The sequence below is a fragment of the Pygoscelis adeliae genome, unplaced genomic scaffold (genome assembly GCF_000699105.1).
Source record: "Pygoscelis adeliae isolate BGI_AS28 unplaced genomic scaffold, ASM69910v1 Scaffold48, whole genome shotgun sequence".
Taxonomy (NCBI): Eukaryota; Metazoa; Chordata; class Aves; order Sphenisciformes; family Spheniscidae; genus Pygoscelis; species Pygoscelis adeliae.
Genome location: NW_008825618.1, coordinates 2,061,499 through 2,078,251, shown reverse-complemented (window position 1 = coordinate 2,078,251; position 16,753 = coordinate 2,061,499). Strand labels below are relative to the sequence as shown.

General features: G+C 40.1%; 1 protein-coding gene across 1 annotated transcript in view; it reads right to left on the bottom strand.

Annotated features, from left to right (window-relative positions):
- The window catches only part of PCCA (propionyl CoA carboxylase, alpha polypeptide), a 299,399-nt gene that overhangs the window by 13,816 nt on the left and 268,830 nt on the right, over positions 1-16,753 (bottom strand). Inside the window, exon 23 of the mRNA XM_009333370.1 lies at positions 2,526-2,666. Within this exon, the coding sequence (XP_009331645.1) occupies positions 2,526-2,666 (141 nt within the window). The remainder of the gene's footprint in view (positions 1-2,525; positions 2,667-16,753) is intronic.

Genomic DNA, 16,753 nt, shown 5'->3' with positions numbered 1-16,753 from the left:
TGTCCCTCTCTAGGAGTTTCTCCACCATTTGTAAAGTTACACCTGAAGGAGGGGTACGGCAGCCCAGCTCCCCATGCTACTGAGCGCTCTGAGAGCATCTCTCTGTGAGCGCAGCGCTGTTGCAGGGACTGTGCTGCACTAACACTATTTAGCATAGACCACCGGTTAGGAGAAAACAATCTCAGAGCAGCTAATAACCAGGCAGCTTTATTGCTAGCAGCGGCAACACCCGAGTGGAAGGATGGACAACTACCTCACGCTCTCCCATTTTCCAGCTGTGCTGTTTTCACATGCCATGCAAATTCGAGCTGCCCAACCCAGTTGCAAACACAGAACAGGAACTACTTAAATTTCCATTTCTCCAGCAGACTAAAGAAATCAGACTTTTCCCAAGCAGTGCAACAAAAAGAGCTGTATTTATCAGGGAGCTACAGTTCCCTGCCCATCATGCCTTGAACAACTGTAGTGAGTGAGCTGGTTCCTGACGGACAGCCAAGACGTGTAATCTGAATCACGCCATCCCACTGCTTATTCAGTGCCGATAGCTGATGCTACCCTCATCTCGCTCGCTGGCTCGCCTTTTTTTTTTTTTTTTTTTTTTAACGTTTTGACACTAGTCCTGAAAAGGAAGGATTTAAGTTAAACCCCTTTCAATAACGCAAATGTGTTTTTGCAATTAAAGCCACACAATTAGCATTGACAAGCTCAGGTCAGCAGAACGTAGATTATGCCATTCAAATGCGCTGCCACTCAGTACCTCCAGCAAAAAGCTGCAGGAGAGGAGAAGAGCAAAAAAAAATCTCCGCATGTTATTTAACAACTTGTGCTCTGATGCACCGCACTTGTGGATTTCTGGACGGAGGTTCATTTCTTTATTTACTTAAAATCCCTTCAGCTCTGGCCTCCTTCTCCACTGGTTCTATTCCTTCAAGACAACAAGAACTATTCTTCAGGGCAAGAAGGCTGGTGACATTTAGCAGAATTATCTTCTCAAAAAAATCCTAAACAGATTTAAAAAGGCTCAAAGTCCTTGCCTTAAAAATGTTTCCCTTCATTCTTCACAAAAAAAAAAGGTATTTGCTTAAGATCTCCCTCACTCAGCCACTCTTACTGCCTAGACATAGAAATCACAGATTTCTCTGTCCATGCAATGACATAGTGATTTATTTTAATTGAATACTGCTGGTTTTAAAGGTATAAACAGTGTGTGTGCATAGATCACAAAACCAGAAAGCTAAGTGTAGAAGCTAAAAGATTTTCTCTCTTGTTAATTTTTACTCAGCTGTACTTAGTTCTGTTTTCTCAGAAATTATTTGTATTATTTCATTAATACGAACATTGGCACCTATAGATCTTCAGTGTTAACACGATGGCTCCCTTCTCTCTGTAAATAGACAGAAATATCCATGTATTCTAAAAACAAAAGTGGCATAATAGAAAAACATAAGCAAACAGATCACTTTACCAGCACGATTGATGACCATCATATAGTAAGTCCAGTGCTAATTTTGGACTTGAGATCTTGATCCCATTTCTACATGATCTCTCAAGAAAAGCTCTGTTTCATTGCTATAAACTCTGCAACTAAAGCTTTCTGTTTGTATCTAAGTGCCACATACATGTCTATAGCATGATTTAACTGACAACAGTACTTTAAAATTAATCTGCAAACCCTGATTCAAATATTCCTGTGTCTGCATCACTCTATTGCTTTCAATGGTTATAAGAGATAAGGGCCCTGACCTTAGAAATAATGTATGATACAATGCGGCAGAATTTCATATAAAGCTTGAGTTCAAGGAGGTGTTTGTATGTAACTCTAAAACACTGTATTTACATTTGTTTCCAGCTCAATGTGAGGTAAGCAGCACTGGAAATCCCCAAGACAGCAACAGCATGTTCTGTTGCCCTTCTGTATGTCAAGTTTATTCCTTCTGCAGTACAAGAGGATTCCCGTTAAGAGACTGGGAATTCCCAGCATGGAATTCCCAATTCAGGAAATTCACGTGTCTCGCAAAATGCTAACACGGGGATTAAAAAAAAAAAAAAAAAAAAAAAAGGGGGGGGGGGGGGCGGCTGGGGAGGAAAAGAAAGTTAAATATCCATCCTGTGTCCCTTGCATTTAGTAGTATTTTCATTGCTTCAGGGCAGAAAATCAACAATCCCCTCCTGCTAGCACTAATAGCATATATACACTTACATATATTTACATGCACATACACACACACACACAATTTTTTTCCCCCTGCCAAGGCATTTGTGATACAAAACCAAGCTATTTGTTGAGTTTCAGCTGTGGACTTGTACCCAGCTGAAAATTTTCCTTTTAAAGCCAGTTTAATTTGAATTGTGCTTCCTTATTAGTTTTTATGATTCAAATGAAAAGCAGCACACATCCTTCAGCACACTTTGTTCTACAGGTGACGTAAAAAATAAAACCTGTGACCTGTAGTTTCAGTTGCACCAAGGAGAAATTTGTGTGGAATATATAATGAAAATGCAGATATATAGATCACATTTCTTACCGTGTCCCCAGGCTTGACAGAAACTGCCACCACTGCTCCAGGCATGGGAGATCTCAAAATGCTGGAGGTGTCCTCTGCTGCTTTCTCTGGCATGTACTTGCTCAGCTCTGCAGCAACCTTCGTCAGTATTTGTAATTTGTACTAAAGAATAGGAAGAGGAATGTTTTAGAAAACTGCACCTTGGTGAATTCCAGTCAATAATCTGCACTATTTTATGGCATGTTTTTATATAATACATCTGTTATCTATTCTTCACAGGAGTGTCTAAAAATCACTCTTTGAAATCTTTATTCAGAGTTTCATTTTCACGATGCAGAAAGAAAAAGATGCAATCCCAAACTGCAGCAATGAGCACATAAAAGGAAAGAACCAAGTACAGTAAAGAAACGTCAGGTTCGTTTAAAAACTGGGGGTAGAGAGGAGAGACACAAACTTGAGAAAAACCAGAAATACCCTTATGCTTACTGCACATTATCTTCAGTGGATAAGGAGTATTGAGGGATTCGTTCCCAGTGCTGTGCTGAATTAGAAACTGACCTTTTGGGAAGGTCTGCCAGACTTTCAATGACATGATTAATTTTAAACATTACTTTTACTTTTTAAGCATTTATTTTTATCATGTATTTAATGTCTGAAGTGAATAACTTGTTTAGGTTTTGCAATTAGAACATATTAAACAATTTCACTTCCATTTTTTCATGCACAGGCAGAATGATGGAACACTTTAGAAATATATCACCTAACTATATTTTATCTGCAATAAAACTTGTTCAGCAGCTGTTACCTACCTTGAGAAAAAAGAATATTTTCTCTAGTATGTTTTATAGCAACTAGAAATGGAAAAGAATGTGACGACCCTCAAGTGTCTGAGAGCATCCCTTTAAACAAAACCTTTCTGAAAACATGTTAAGCGTGTACGCTAATTTCAGCTCCAGGCTTTTAGTTTTTAAAAACTTGTAGTCACTTTGACAGACAATTCATTGCTTTCAGACAGATGGCCTTCACGTTTGTCCCACGGCACTTGAAAATGAATGCAGAAAGCCAGTAGATGGCAGCAGGTCTCTGCGTGAAACTCCTGCCTCACCAAGGCCAACGGAGCGAAGACCAGCACCGCACTTCATCAATAATTTAAACAAAGGTTTTAAATAATAAGCATTGGATGAACTGCATTTACAATTCAAATGTGTATTTTGCTGATGTAAAGTTCAACACCTTGCTTTGAACAGTATGTTCTCCTCCAAAACAATTAGCTATTGTTTTATTAGCAATAAAATGTCTTTACTTTTCATTTTTACAGACAGAAAAAACCCGATATCCTTATGGCGAAGGTAAAGGGGGACTCTACCTTCTGCTTCTGTAGAGAGCAGAACAAGGTATTTAGAAATACATGCAAAAGGTGATTAACTCTGCAATGACATCTTTAAAAAGCAGCTTTCAAAGCCAAATTAAAACAACGTAACAGAGGATTACCATCCTCCATAAATGGTGGTTGGACACACAAGATCGTGTGCAACGAACAGTGCAGCCGTTCAGTTAGAAATACTTGCTTCTAATCAGAAATACAAGCAAATGGTTAAATGAACTGATCCCCCACCACCGCCCCGGTAAATGTAATAAAACGCCACAACGATATTCCCAGAAGCTGTAAGTGGCACCCAAAGATTCGAGAACCCATTCCCAAACATGTGCCTTGGTTACGACTGATACGGCACAGGGAAACCAGCACCATTTTGTATGCAAAAAGCTGCCTTAACTCCAAGCCTCCCACAGGCATCATCACGACAATTAAGACTGCGGCACTCAGGTTTTCCAACCCAAAATACAGCTAGTTCTCTCCCTGCACAAGCAACTACATTCAATGCGGTGTGCTCCTTGCAGTTTCTTTTTCTAGAAGAAGTAAAGCGCGTGCGTGTGTGCATACGCGTGCACGTATGCACGCTCGCGTGTATGCTGTAGGGAGAGGGGAGGTGATGCCTACAGGAGATTTGATGACATAAGTTGCAAATAGAATTGCAGCAGTGTGACAAGTCAAATAATAACATCTTATGCATGTTTCTTTACTCTTGAGTGTCTGTTTTGCAATCAAGACATAGAAGTGTCTGCCAGTTTCTGAAGGATATGATCCTTAAGTGAAATTACTGTGCAAATAAAAGCCTTTTACTCCTATTAAAATTCATCTGAGTCATAAGTGGCAAGGAAAAAAAGCTTGCAGAGTGTATTCTGCTGTCAATCTAATAAACATTCTGTGCAGAGGGACTATTTATCAAAGATAAATTGTACTTAAAAGTCCTTCATTAAATCTATGGGGGGGAATATAATTACACGAAATTGCACAGTTTCAGTATCCATGGTTAGTGTCTTCTTTGTACTCAGAGTTTGAAAATAAAAAAAGGAAAAAAAAAAAGGAAGAACACAAATAAGTTAGATTTGTGGACTGTATTGTTGCCTCTTGCAGGAGACTATTTTGATACGATTTCAAAGGATTAGGTTTAGATGCCATTTAGTTTTTTAAGCCACAAAGAACACTTCCGAGCTGCCCAATTTCAAAATTTAAACTTGAAGTGAAGGCTAGACCTTCTGCATCTAGGTTACGGTATTTCGCGGGGACTGAAATACAGCATTCCCTATGCACTCCAAACATACAACAGTGGGGGAAAAACCATGTTCCTCAGTACGCTGCACTTTAAAGCTCAGTTCTCCACACCAAGTTAAAATATCCCTACCAAACATTGTTTTTGCTATCTTTATAATTTTCGTATCTTTTAAGATTCCTTTCTCTGCAGGACTCCTGCTTTGCTTGGAGTGAGATGTAAGAGTCAGTACACTCAAAGCTTTAAAACGCAGGTCTTTGTTATTGATGAGCTGTTCCTTTTCCTTTTGTATTTGTTTATTGTTCTTTAGTCTGTTTGGGGGATAAGCAAGTTACTGTAATCAAAAAGTAAAAAATAACAACAGTAAACTTCTGGGGAAAGGCCTTTTTTGGCACAGTTGGTTCACAAATGACCTTTCAGAATATAAAAAGACAAAGCCGCAAAGAAAGGTTCCTTCTTTAAGATTACCTTTGATGTATTTCTGCTGCCGGCTGGACCCCACTAAATACCCGCTTAAGTGTCCCTTTGTAACGCTGTTTCTTGTCTCTGGGGGATGAGGTGTGCAGGGGGGGTGCAGGGGGGACTGTTCACCTAACCGAGGTGCAGCCTGCGGCTCAGCGAGAGCCACAAGGCTCTCTGGAAGACCAAGCCAAACAACGCCTGCCAGTTGTTTCAACGCTGAAACAAAGACAATTAAGAATATACCACATTTTTCCATTACATGATTAACACTGCTGCTACGCCTTTGATTCAGTGAGGACACTGCTGAACATATGAAGCAGAAGTTTTGATATGCTACTAACGGAGTGCGGACAAGGTTCGGGTTTTTTTCCCTTTATCCTCACAAGGAGGAGGAGGAGATGGGAGAAAGAAGGGGTGTAAATTGGGGAAGGCTCTAAGGCTTGGGTTATAAATAAGACACCAGAAGGTTTCCACTGGCCTAAACCAGAAGAAACATCTGTTGGAGTCATAAATAGATTGCGGGTGGATTCTCAGAGCAAGGAAATCTGCTAGCCATCGGATCTCTGATGATGAGTAGTTGTCACCAGCCACTGCTCCACTCCGCAGGGTTTCAGAGCCTAATTCTGCCAGCCAAAGCAAAGTTAATAAAGAGGCACCCGAAAGGAGCCGTACAGCTTTCGGTGGCATAGAAAACAAGTGTTTCACTTCCACAGGACTGCTGGAGTCCACAATCAGTTGACAAAAATTATAGTAGGGAAAAGTAATGTTACTTAATAGTTTTCTAAGGGTAACATACCTCTCCCACTAAATGAATTGGATGTTTATGTAATACAAAACTACCCCTTACAACCAAATCTCCGTGACAAAAAAGAGAAAAACAAAAAGGCGTAATAATAGCAGTGCAAAAGAGTAAGGGGGTGGGGGGGATGGGAGGGTGTTGAGAAAGCAAATGCAGTGAAAATTATACCTTGGGTTTTATGGAGGTTTTTTGTAGATACATACCATACTGATCCCCCGAGACAGTAGACAAGAAGTAGACCGGCTGCTAAAAAAAGGTGGCCAGGGCACATCTGACCCCATCTTTACTTAAAAACAAGTTCTGTAGTTTGCACAGATATGATTCCCTTGCTGTGTACAACAGAATATTGGAAACCTTCAGTACAACGCTCAAAACTGCACTCTGTTACATCTCACATTCGTTTATTAAATATGATCTTCCCTGTACACCTGACACTAGTGTCCCCAGAAGCTGTAAATGTTCAAACTCCATTGGAGATTTTATGGAGCAATCTAATGTATCACTACCGCTATGTTACTTTCGGCAGTGTTTGGACTGCTGACCAGATGAGGATTTTCAGTATGCTTTACCTAAATGTTCAACCATGTTTTCCAAACTTCTGTCATTCTTGTGGTCAGAAGGGTGAAAATCTTATGTAGCTCAGACTTCCGTAGAGACACTGTCTGCTGTGCATCTTCATTATTTTCACTAACCTTACAGTCTCATTTTTTGAATCAGCGAAATTTATTAACTGCGGCCACGTAATTTCCCTTTAACATTCCTAATCCACATCCTGCCTCAAGTCACTTAATTGCTGTCACCTGCGGTTTGACCATGGTGGATTCATTCACAAGTAGTATGTTATCCAGTATTCATTCAAAGCAATACTAAGCCATGTTCCAGTGCTGAACACAATGAGCGCCCTGCCTTTTTTATCAACCGTTACACATTTTAACATCGTGACCATACCCTCGCTTAGATTTCCACCACGGCATCTAAACAGGAAAAAGATGTATTTATTCCATATTACTTGGAAGGTGTCAGGCACTACCTTCTCTCCGAGTCAAGGATTTCTTACTCAACAAGGAGATAAATGACATTTTGCAAATCATAGAGGCTTTTTTCCAGTTCTAGAGCTAATTTACTTCCACAGGGTGGTGGTGAGGACTGGCATTAACACCTGCACAAAATAACGGCACTTTTAGTCTAATGGAGGAGCAAACACTCAACATGCTACGGAGACAGTTAAAAAGAAACCAAACCAAACCAGCCACAAAAATCATGAGCCTTTAGTAGCAGCAAAAGGGAAAGCAAAAAGAGAGAAGCCTCACCACCATATACTACGCACTCCAGCAGCAGAAACTTAATTAGAATTGTAATTCAGCCACATTTCCCACTTTCCATTCCTTGTGTGATACATAATTAACACTCTAGAGAAACCTAACAAGGGTTAAAGCCATGCAAAAATATATTCCCTCCACTTCAGACTAAGGCTGAACAGGCAGAATCAAAAACGTACAGACTGAAAGCTTGGAGATGTCCTTCTCTTGGAGCTCGCATGCAGCCGAGCAAGGTGAAACGAGCAGGGAGCAGCGAGGGAGCTCTGCGAGCGGAGGAGCCTGCTACAGCTGCAGTGGCTGGGGCAGCCTGTTAGCATAATGCTTTGACAACTCCATCAGCGCAGTCTCAAGGTAGCTGTCAATCAGGATGCATCATTTAATACAACAGCACACTAAGGATTTTCTCCTACAACCCACATGACAGCGTATCTACAGCTCTATTTATATCAGCGCCCAGTTGTGTTTACAATGCTGTTGTAATTAGAAAAGATGCAACAGGCAGCAATATTATTCAGATTTCCATTTTGCCATGCTGCCATGTAAAGTGCGATCTTGCTTCACAGAGTCATGCTAAATGACAAAAGCGCTATTTTCTTCAGTCTCTGTGCTCAGACAGCACTTCATTTGCAGCTATCTATAATTAGATTAATGGTGTAGTGCCGTACAAAGCAGGCCCACTTCACATCAGATAGCATATGAATTAGGACAAACACTTATTTCAATTCCAGGCAGAGAAAGCAGTGACTGGGGTATTTAGCATACCCTTTATGGTGGAATGAGATGTTAATTGTGTACCATTACCTCTAAACTGCTTGCTTGTTGTATAAATCACTGTGCTAATTGATGCAGAGATAGAAACGTAGCCACAGGCAAGAAAGCAACGGAATGAGAGCTGAAGATGGTGGATAAAGGATTATCGAGTAAAACCATATGGAGATGAGGTTCCTTTGAAACCTGCCCACAAGCAGTACTACTATGAGCTTCAGGGGGAAAAGTGCTGCGCGGATGCGTAAGGAAAAACGTATGTATTTTACACCATCGTTCAGAACAGAATCTTAGTAGCGAATCCGAGCCAAGCAGAAAACTCAAGAATAAACGTGTGTAATGAACCTCAACACGCGCTTCCAAAAGACAAGTACAAGGCTAAGCATGCCCTGGGAGTAGTCACCACACTGCACGGATTTTGGGGGCCTGAGTTAATAAGTAACACTTGCAAACTATCCAGAGCAGATGTTCCCCTGATCCCTCTGCAGACTAGAAATGCAGACTCTTCAGACAGAAACTGTCTCTGCTAAAAAGAAAAAAAAACCAACCAAGACATTCAAGTGGCTGCTGCTAAGTTAAACATCGTAATAAGGAGGAAGAAGGGAAGCAGCTTTACACACCTGTAGTAACAACTACACATATTCCAGCCCGTGCACATACAGAGGCAAGAAAATCCCTGAATAATCCCCCTCCACGTACTCTGCGGAAGCAGGAGAGGAGAATCCCTCAGGAGTAACAAGTGGCTGTGTCAGCACCAGGACGAATGAAGCCTGCTTTCTCACAGATGGGGTTTGTAGTTGTTTGTCATCTCTAGAACAGCATTATAGCAATGGGGGCGTTTGTAACTGCACTCCCCAGTGTAGATTCTCTCACCTTAAATAAAACCCTCTGCCCACACTCCCTACCACACAAGAGTTGTGGCTTCCTCCTCCAACTGGACACCTTTTATTCACGAAACCGGTTGGACCATAATGCTTTTAGGGCCCTTCCCCCTTTGCTACATTTGGCAGAAGTCAATCAACTGAGTCAAAGTTACTGAGAAGCCAGGGGACAAACACACACAACGAACCTCCAGCATCCCCGCCTGAGCCTTTGTTTCCTGGCAAAGGTGGCTAAAAATAGCATTAAAAAAGGAAGATGAGCTACAATGCCATCTTGAGCACCGCATTCGAGGACAAGCCAGCTGGGTGACATGCTCACCTTTGAGCCCTGCTTCTTCCCCTACAGACACTGCAAATCAGTTTGGCATAACTTTCATTCTGCGGAAGAGTGGCTCTAGTATACATGCTGGAGCCAACACTGCTGCACGCTAAATCATCTCCTCTCTGCTCCCAAATTATTATATAAACTTTTTTCTTAAGCTTCTTGTTCAGAAAACTTGGTTGAACGTGTACCCAGCTAACACTTAAGCTTCATACTTTGATCACTAACAAAATACCAAGGCAAAATGCTAGCAACTAAAACACTACTTAATGCCCTGTTTTAAGAAAATATATTCCCCTCACTCACATGATACTTAAGAGCAAATGCTGACTTTCAGCCATGAACTCTAAGATCTTAGCACAGTGAAATAAACTTCAAAAAAAGACAAGGCATCTTCCCCTTGAGTGTTCAATCCCCACTACTCTTCAGTGTTTGATACTGCCTCAGCTTACAAGACCAAAGAGAATGCATTACATCTACCAGATACCTCACCATCCTAAGGTTCATTAAAAAGAGTGATATGCTGGATTTTCCAACCTTGTTTTTTAATTTTCTTTTGGAACTACTCGTTTTTCCTACTAATGGCAGCTAATTATTGGGGGGGGGGAGGGCAAAGTGTTGCAGTAGTGTTTATTGACCTCACTTCCCAAAGAAATACATGTAACAAATATATATGTGTATGTGTATCCATCTATGTAAGGGAGGGCTTAGGGGTGGACAGTTACCCGTTACAAACAAGCAGTACTAATGTACAAATTACTGCTTGCTGCAAAATGAAGTGAATAGCAGAAGAGAATCACATATTGGATGACGAAGTGCTTCAATTACTTTGAGAGGAACCTTTAAATTATTTCCAACACAATACGCCAAACAGGAGTAAGTAGAGTGATGTTAATGACAGCATTCACTGTTTTGAAATTACAGTAGAGTGCAACAGTTTAGACTTTGGTCACCAGACATACAAAGCCTGTGGATTATCCTCCCTTATCACTGAGGCTTACAACTTTAAGGAAACACTAGCTGTATCTGGCCAACCAAAGGGACCTATGAAATAGAAACAAATGGCAGTAGAAAAAAAACCCTGTGTTGACTACTTTGAAATAACACCTCCCAAGTGTGCGGCTAGTTGACATAAATGGAAACGCATTGAGGAAAAGAGCTGTGAAGCTTGTGTAACAGTCCTGTTCCTAATCATTAATCACTTTTTTTAGACCATTTAAACTAGCCCATTAGAGCCTGCAGCAAAATGCCAACACTCCCATCACCTGCATGTCAGCAGTGCTGGTGTTAACAGGAGAAAATATATGGTTTCTATGACTGTGCCCCAGTTCTACAGCATTTGCTACCTTTAATTGAAAAAGGCAGTTAAACACAAGGTAAATCATTCAGTTAGCTAAGCTGTTTAATAACACATAATTGATAATGTCAATATGTTACAGTGACGTAATGCATCACTTTCATCACTCTTATGCTTCAAATGCAGTCAACTTATACTTCAAACATTTACTTTATATCTGCTATTTAATGAAAAACCCAGGGAGAACCGCCTTGAGTACCACGTGTGGAACATACGTACGACACACGCCACTGCCTCAACTCATCTGCGGGTTGGTTAGAAACAGGTTCCTGCCACAACACTTGCAACTTTGTCAAAATGGTTTAGTTATGTCGTTAGCAACTTGCTTTTTGTCTCAAAACACCAGAAGCTCCCACTGGAGTAATATATATTCCTCTGATAAAATCTGGCAAAAAAGAGCATGAAAAAATCTGCACAAGAAAAAGCAACTACCTGTTTTCTGAAACGTGTCCCAATCCTGAAGGCTTTTGCCTAACTTTTCACATGTAACCAGGCCAACAGCAGCCACCAGGACTTGTTGTTAGTATAAGGCAAATCACATGCCTAAGTGTTTTCAAAATCATACACCCTAAATATGGAATATGATCTGGAGTAGGAAAAAAATATAACCTATCGGCTATGTACAGACAGTGTGGTTAAACATGACTAACCCCATTACACAATACAGTGGTTTTTAACATGTATTAATAAAAAAACCCCATTTTATTTCTACAAGTATTTTAAATGGGCAAGAACATTTGACCTGTTTATTATATAACAATAAAAATGTAACCACTGACAAGAACCATGCAATTCTCTCTTCATCATGTAGCAGAGAACAAGCAGATGGTTGCAAAATGGGACAGGTTTTTGGTTCTGTTTTTCAAAAAATACACCCCGCCTCAAAAAAAGCCCCAAAAACAAAGAAACAAAAACAAAAAAGCCCCACAAAAACCAACCAAAACAAAAAAAAACCACAATCAACTTTTAGTGACCACTGTTACAGGATGCATGCAGGAAAAGAAGGTGATGGAGCAGACTCAGTGGTAGCTGGCAAGACAAAGTGTGCTGCCACTTTGAACCTCCATTGCCTACATGTAACTATAGTATTTGTTTGCCCTGAGATTTCAGTTGGATCATAGACAAAACGGCTAGGGAGGCTCACCATTCTGAAAGTAAAACTATGCTGCCTCATAAGTAGCCGCTTGCCCTCCTCCTGTTCTTGTAACTGGAAAGCAGCTGGTAGGTAGTGGTAATGATACCACTACGACCAAGCCTTTAACCATCTTTCAGAGAGAAGTTCGGTTCAACTGTCCTAGCGTTCACTGTCCGAGGAGAAGAGTTACGCAGATGTCCAACTAATAAAGGTTGCAATGAACTGCGCTGGCCACAAGCGACTACCACGTTGTCTCTACGTCTTGCTACGCTAACTTGTTGGAGTAATGGATTCTCACAACCGTAAAAAGCAAGTCCGTTGATAATGAACTGCGCAAGGCTCACAAAAGCAACCTGCAGAGTTTGGTTTTACTAGAGACCTGGGTGATGTATATAAGGTAACAACTTATAAAAAGGGAAAAGCCAACAAAGATGTGTAAAACTATAGTACCAATTATATAGCAACCCAACGCCTGTAGGATACTTACTATTTTTCAGCCCGGTTTGTTTTGGTTAACTACAGATTTGTAAGTTAGTCAATCAGTTCAGTAAGGAAGTACTTTTTGAAAAGTACTGTCTGATTTGAGGCACAACACATCCCCCTCTAGGAAAAAGAAGAAAAAACACCTATTGAGTAGAATTGATTTACAGAAACATCAAGCAAATGCTGCTTAATTTCTAGACACCAGTGTTTTTCCCCCTCTGGGTGGCCAGGGAATAATTAATGTTTGACTCCTCTTCCCTTCGAGCTCAGCACTACATTTGGCACCCACTTAAATGGAAGAAAAAGCAGAGCACAGAGGCGTTTCATTCACTGTGAGGCTACCTACAACCATACAGAACATTTAGATAGGTCTTATTTTCCACTGACTGCAAAAATGGTTTTAGTCTGTATGTTTCATAGGGAGAAAATTGCAGAGCAAACTGCATTCTTTCACAGCTTACAAAGTTTTCTAATGGTTGGGCAAGCACTGGTTAGAGCTTGGTCTGTTAATTTGCCTTGGAGTGCTTCCAAATACTACTTGGTAAGCCACAGCATCTCTCTGTTTTGTTTTGTACAGCAGGTAGCACAATGACATCTACAACTGGAGAAAAATGCGTGTAGGAAGCCAAGGCCTTTTTACAGAGATTTGATTCAGTTTACAAAGCTCTCTGGATTGAAATACAGGTTTAGGAAAGTTAACATACAAAGCCCCTTGAACCTGGGTAAGTCCAGATGCATTTGTAAGGCTGCTGCAAACTCAAAATTCAAAGCAGGAGTCTAGGTGGTCATGAGGAGAAGCTGTGAGAAAGGAGTGACTACATGTATGAGAACTCAAGCACCTAAGATGATGCAGTTTTACATGAACTGTGTGATAATCTCTTCCGTACGTCTTCCTGCCAGACGCTCTGCTCTCACACCACGGCAATTACACAGCCTGGCAACCGATGTAGGGGTTTTGGTAGCATTACTGTTCAGGTTAGAGATAGAGAGGCTTTAAATCCTGGATCTGGTTTTGTCCTGGACTTGTTTCTGTCAGTAGTCCCACTGATTTCAGTAAGTTCATGGTCTCACCCAAGATACTTCAGTGAGAACTTTCAATTCAATAAGAACTAAGCGAGTTGCTACACTGCACGTTAATACGGACATCTCTGCCTGGAAAAAAAAAATTGTTTGTTTGAAAAATGAATCCTTCATCCTTACCATCTGCTTCAGGGTGGGGCTGGTGAAAAACTACTAAATAATACAGAGAAAGTTGTGCTCTACTTTTTCATTCCTCAGTTTAAGAAAACTTGGGTTTTATTTCAGATGCAAAAAAAATTAACAAAAAAGACTGATGGTAAGATTATGAAAATCCACAAAAACTCTATAAATTTTATGATATGTAATAAAACAGTTTTTAATTATGTTTCTTAATTATTCTGGATACTAAATCATCATGAAAGTCTCAGCAATAGTGCAGCTACAGCACCAGTATTATACCTGTTTCCTACTATTAAATTTCCAGGGATCATTTCATGGCATTAGGATGGGTATCTACATTAGCAATAGATGCACATTCTCTAATCTTTGTAATTCAGAAATACACGCTGTTGCATCTATGATTACTAGCAGCACTATTCATGTAGGACTTAAAATGCTTTTTTACGTTACAGACCAGTGCTTTTATAATTCAAACCTTACGTGACAATCTTCGCTAGTATCTAAGGGCTAGATCCAATAAAAGACTTACATACCCAAAGCAGGACACTTAGGCAGAATTGAAGCACCTAAATCCAAAAGGGCAATACAAACCCCTGATCACCTGTCACTTAACACTGAAGGTACTTATAGTCTAAAAATGTATTTTGAACCAGGGAGGAGGATGGAGTTCTGCTGCTGCACCTCCTCAGAACCAAGTAATACAGCTACTTCCTTCTTCAAGCCCAGATGTGACCCAGAAGTCAGGAAAGCAGGGTCCAGTTCTGCTCCAGGGACCATTTCTACATTTTTCTTTCAACTGACGTTGCATATCATACATAAAATATTGCAGAGCAGACAGAAAAACAAATAGAAAATTTGAGATCAAATGGATAGTAAAAATTGAAAAAAAGAAAACTCTCAAAGACTAGCCTCTTATTTTCAGCACTCATGTAATCAAACGTATCCCTTATGTGTGCTGCTGAATTGGAGCAACTATTTCAAAAACAGGCTTATATTTATAAATATTTCACTCACACAGATACAAAGTTAGTAATTGCCAAATACATATTAGACAATTTATGACTGAGCTGTCTTAGCCCAAAGCCATAACACACATGTAAGAAGCTCTGGTAAGAAGTGAGTCCCGGGAGTCCTTTACCAGTGAACAGCAACGTTATTCAGTGGATTTGGGACTGGGAATGAAGTGATGAACATTACCATACGCAATTATGCTTCATAGGGCAGGAGAATGCCATCACCCGAATGAAGATTGGACTAGAGCACCTCAGTTAACAACTCGTAACCACCCCCCCAAAGTTATTAGTGTGTGAGCTTTGGCCACTACTTTATAATTGATTTAACCTCCGTCCTCAGGGCAATATTTTGACATTGTTGGTTAGAGTGATTTAGTATTTTTTTTTTTTATTAGACTAAGTTTTTGTGAGGCATTCAGAGCATGGAGTATATTGATCTCCGTATTTTAATCTCTGCTCCTGACTCAATTTTTGACATAACAATTAAAGGATCACGTGAAACTGTTTCAGACGATCCTAATGAAAACAGTGGAGAAAGAAAGCTAGGAATATTTCTTTAAATGAAAATGAAACTCAAAGATAACAGACTTTAAATAAATATTTTATCAGTCCTACTCTTCACTTCACTGAACAATCTTTTATGCCATACGAAATATATTTGCAATTGCCACTATAGGATTTCTTTGAGAGATGCATTTTATACATCTGTTCTATCTTATTATGTATCTAAACTATGTTTATTTCTCACACCAGCATTTTTCTGAGTGTAATCCAACAGAATGATTGCTCAGACAACCTATGGTAGATCTGGACTATTACACTTGCAGTTACTACTGGTTTAGGCCCAAGAGCTATTTTCCAGGGTCACCAGGCTAATTTCTCTGCTGCTTTAAAAGGTGAAATGCAACCTGTAGTGCACTTATTTCGATTACTAGAGAACTCGGTCGTGTTTCTTTAACTGTGGTTCCTTGCTTCAAAAAACCAAAACCACTATTCACAAGAAACCTGAACTCGTTCACAAGTCTGTTGTTAACCATCCAGTGAATTTCTCTACCCCAGGAGAAGACTAGGAGTGATCCACTGGCCATGAGGTGAAAACCAGTCAACTGGGAAGAATTTTAGCAGCGATAACATGGTAGGGTAACACGTCCATAGTTACATATCTATTTTCAACATACCAGTTAATCACACTTGGCATAAATAGCAACCTGAGTGAGTCTGTGTATCAATAATTGTATAAACCTGGTGTGGGAACAGGAAAAGAAACTAGGAGCAACAAAGAAGGCTGCTGAGAAATACAAATTCCTGAGCATTGCTGTGTAGAGTAGAATGAGGACGAAAAGAAGGAAAGGGTTGTAAGACTGGAAATAACTAGTACTGATTTTATCCACCACAGTACTCTCACTACTCAGTATAATGTTAGGAAGAAACACGCAAGTTATCCTGATGCTTTAAAGCTTCCAGTTTGTCTGTCAAATTTGCAAAGAAATAGAACTAAGAACATTTCACAGTGGGATAAGATCAAAGTTGAACTGATCAGTCTTATAACACTATTTACAAATAAAATTTTAAAGTGGGACACACTGCAAAAAGAATCTTTTTTTCTTGTCTTTTCTCTTTTTTTTAAACTTAAATGTATCTAACATGGCTGGAATTTGGCTGACAAGGCAATCCTGCTCTGGGTGCTAAAGGAGGACGTTCATCAGTGGATGACTACAACCGCAACACACGGGACCAAGCCGGGTAGATCTATCGAAAGGACAGTCGAGATGCAGCTCAGCACTCCATGCTTCAAAATAGACTCAGTAATTTAAATATTTACAAATTTGACTATAGGGTGCTCAAAGAAGACCACTCCTGCTGTGTAAGGCAGGCTGTTACACAGTCACGAGTGAAGAAAG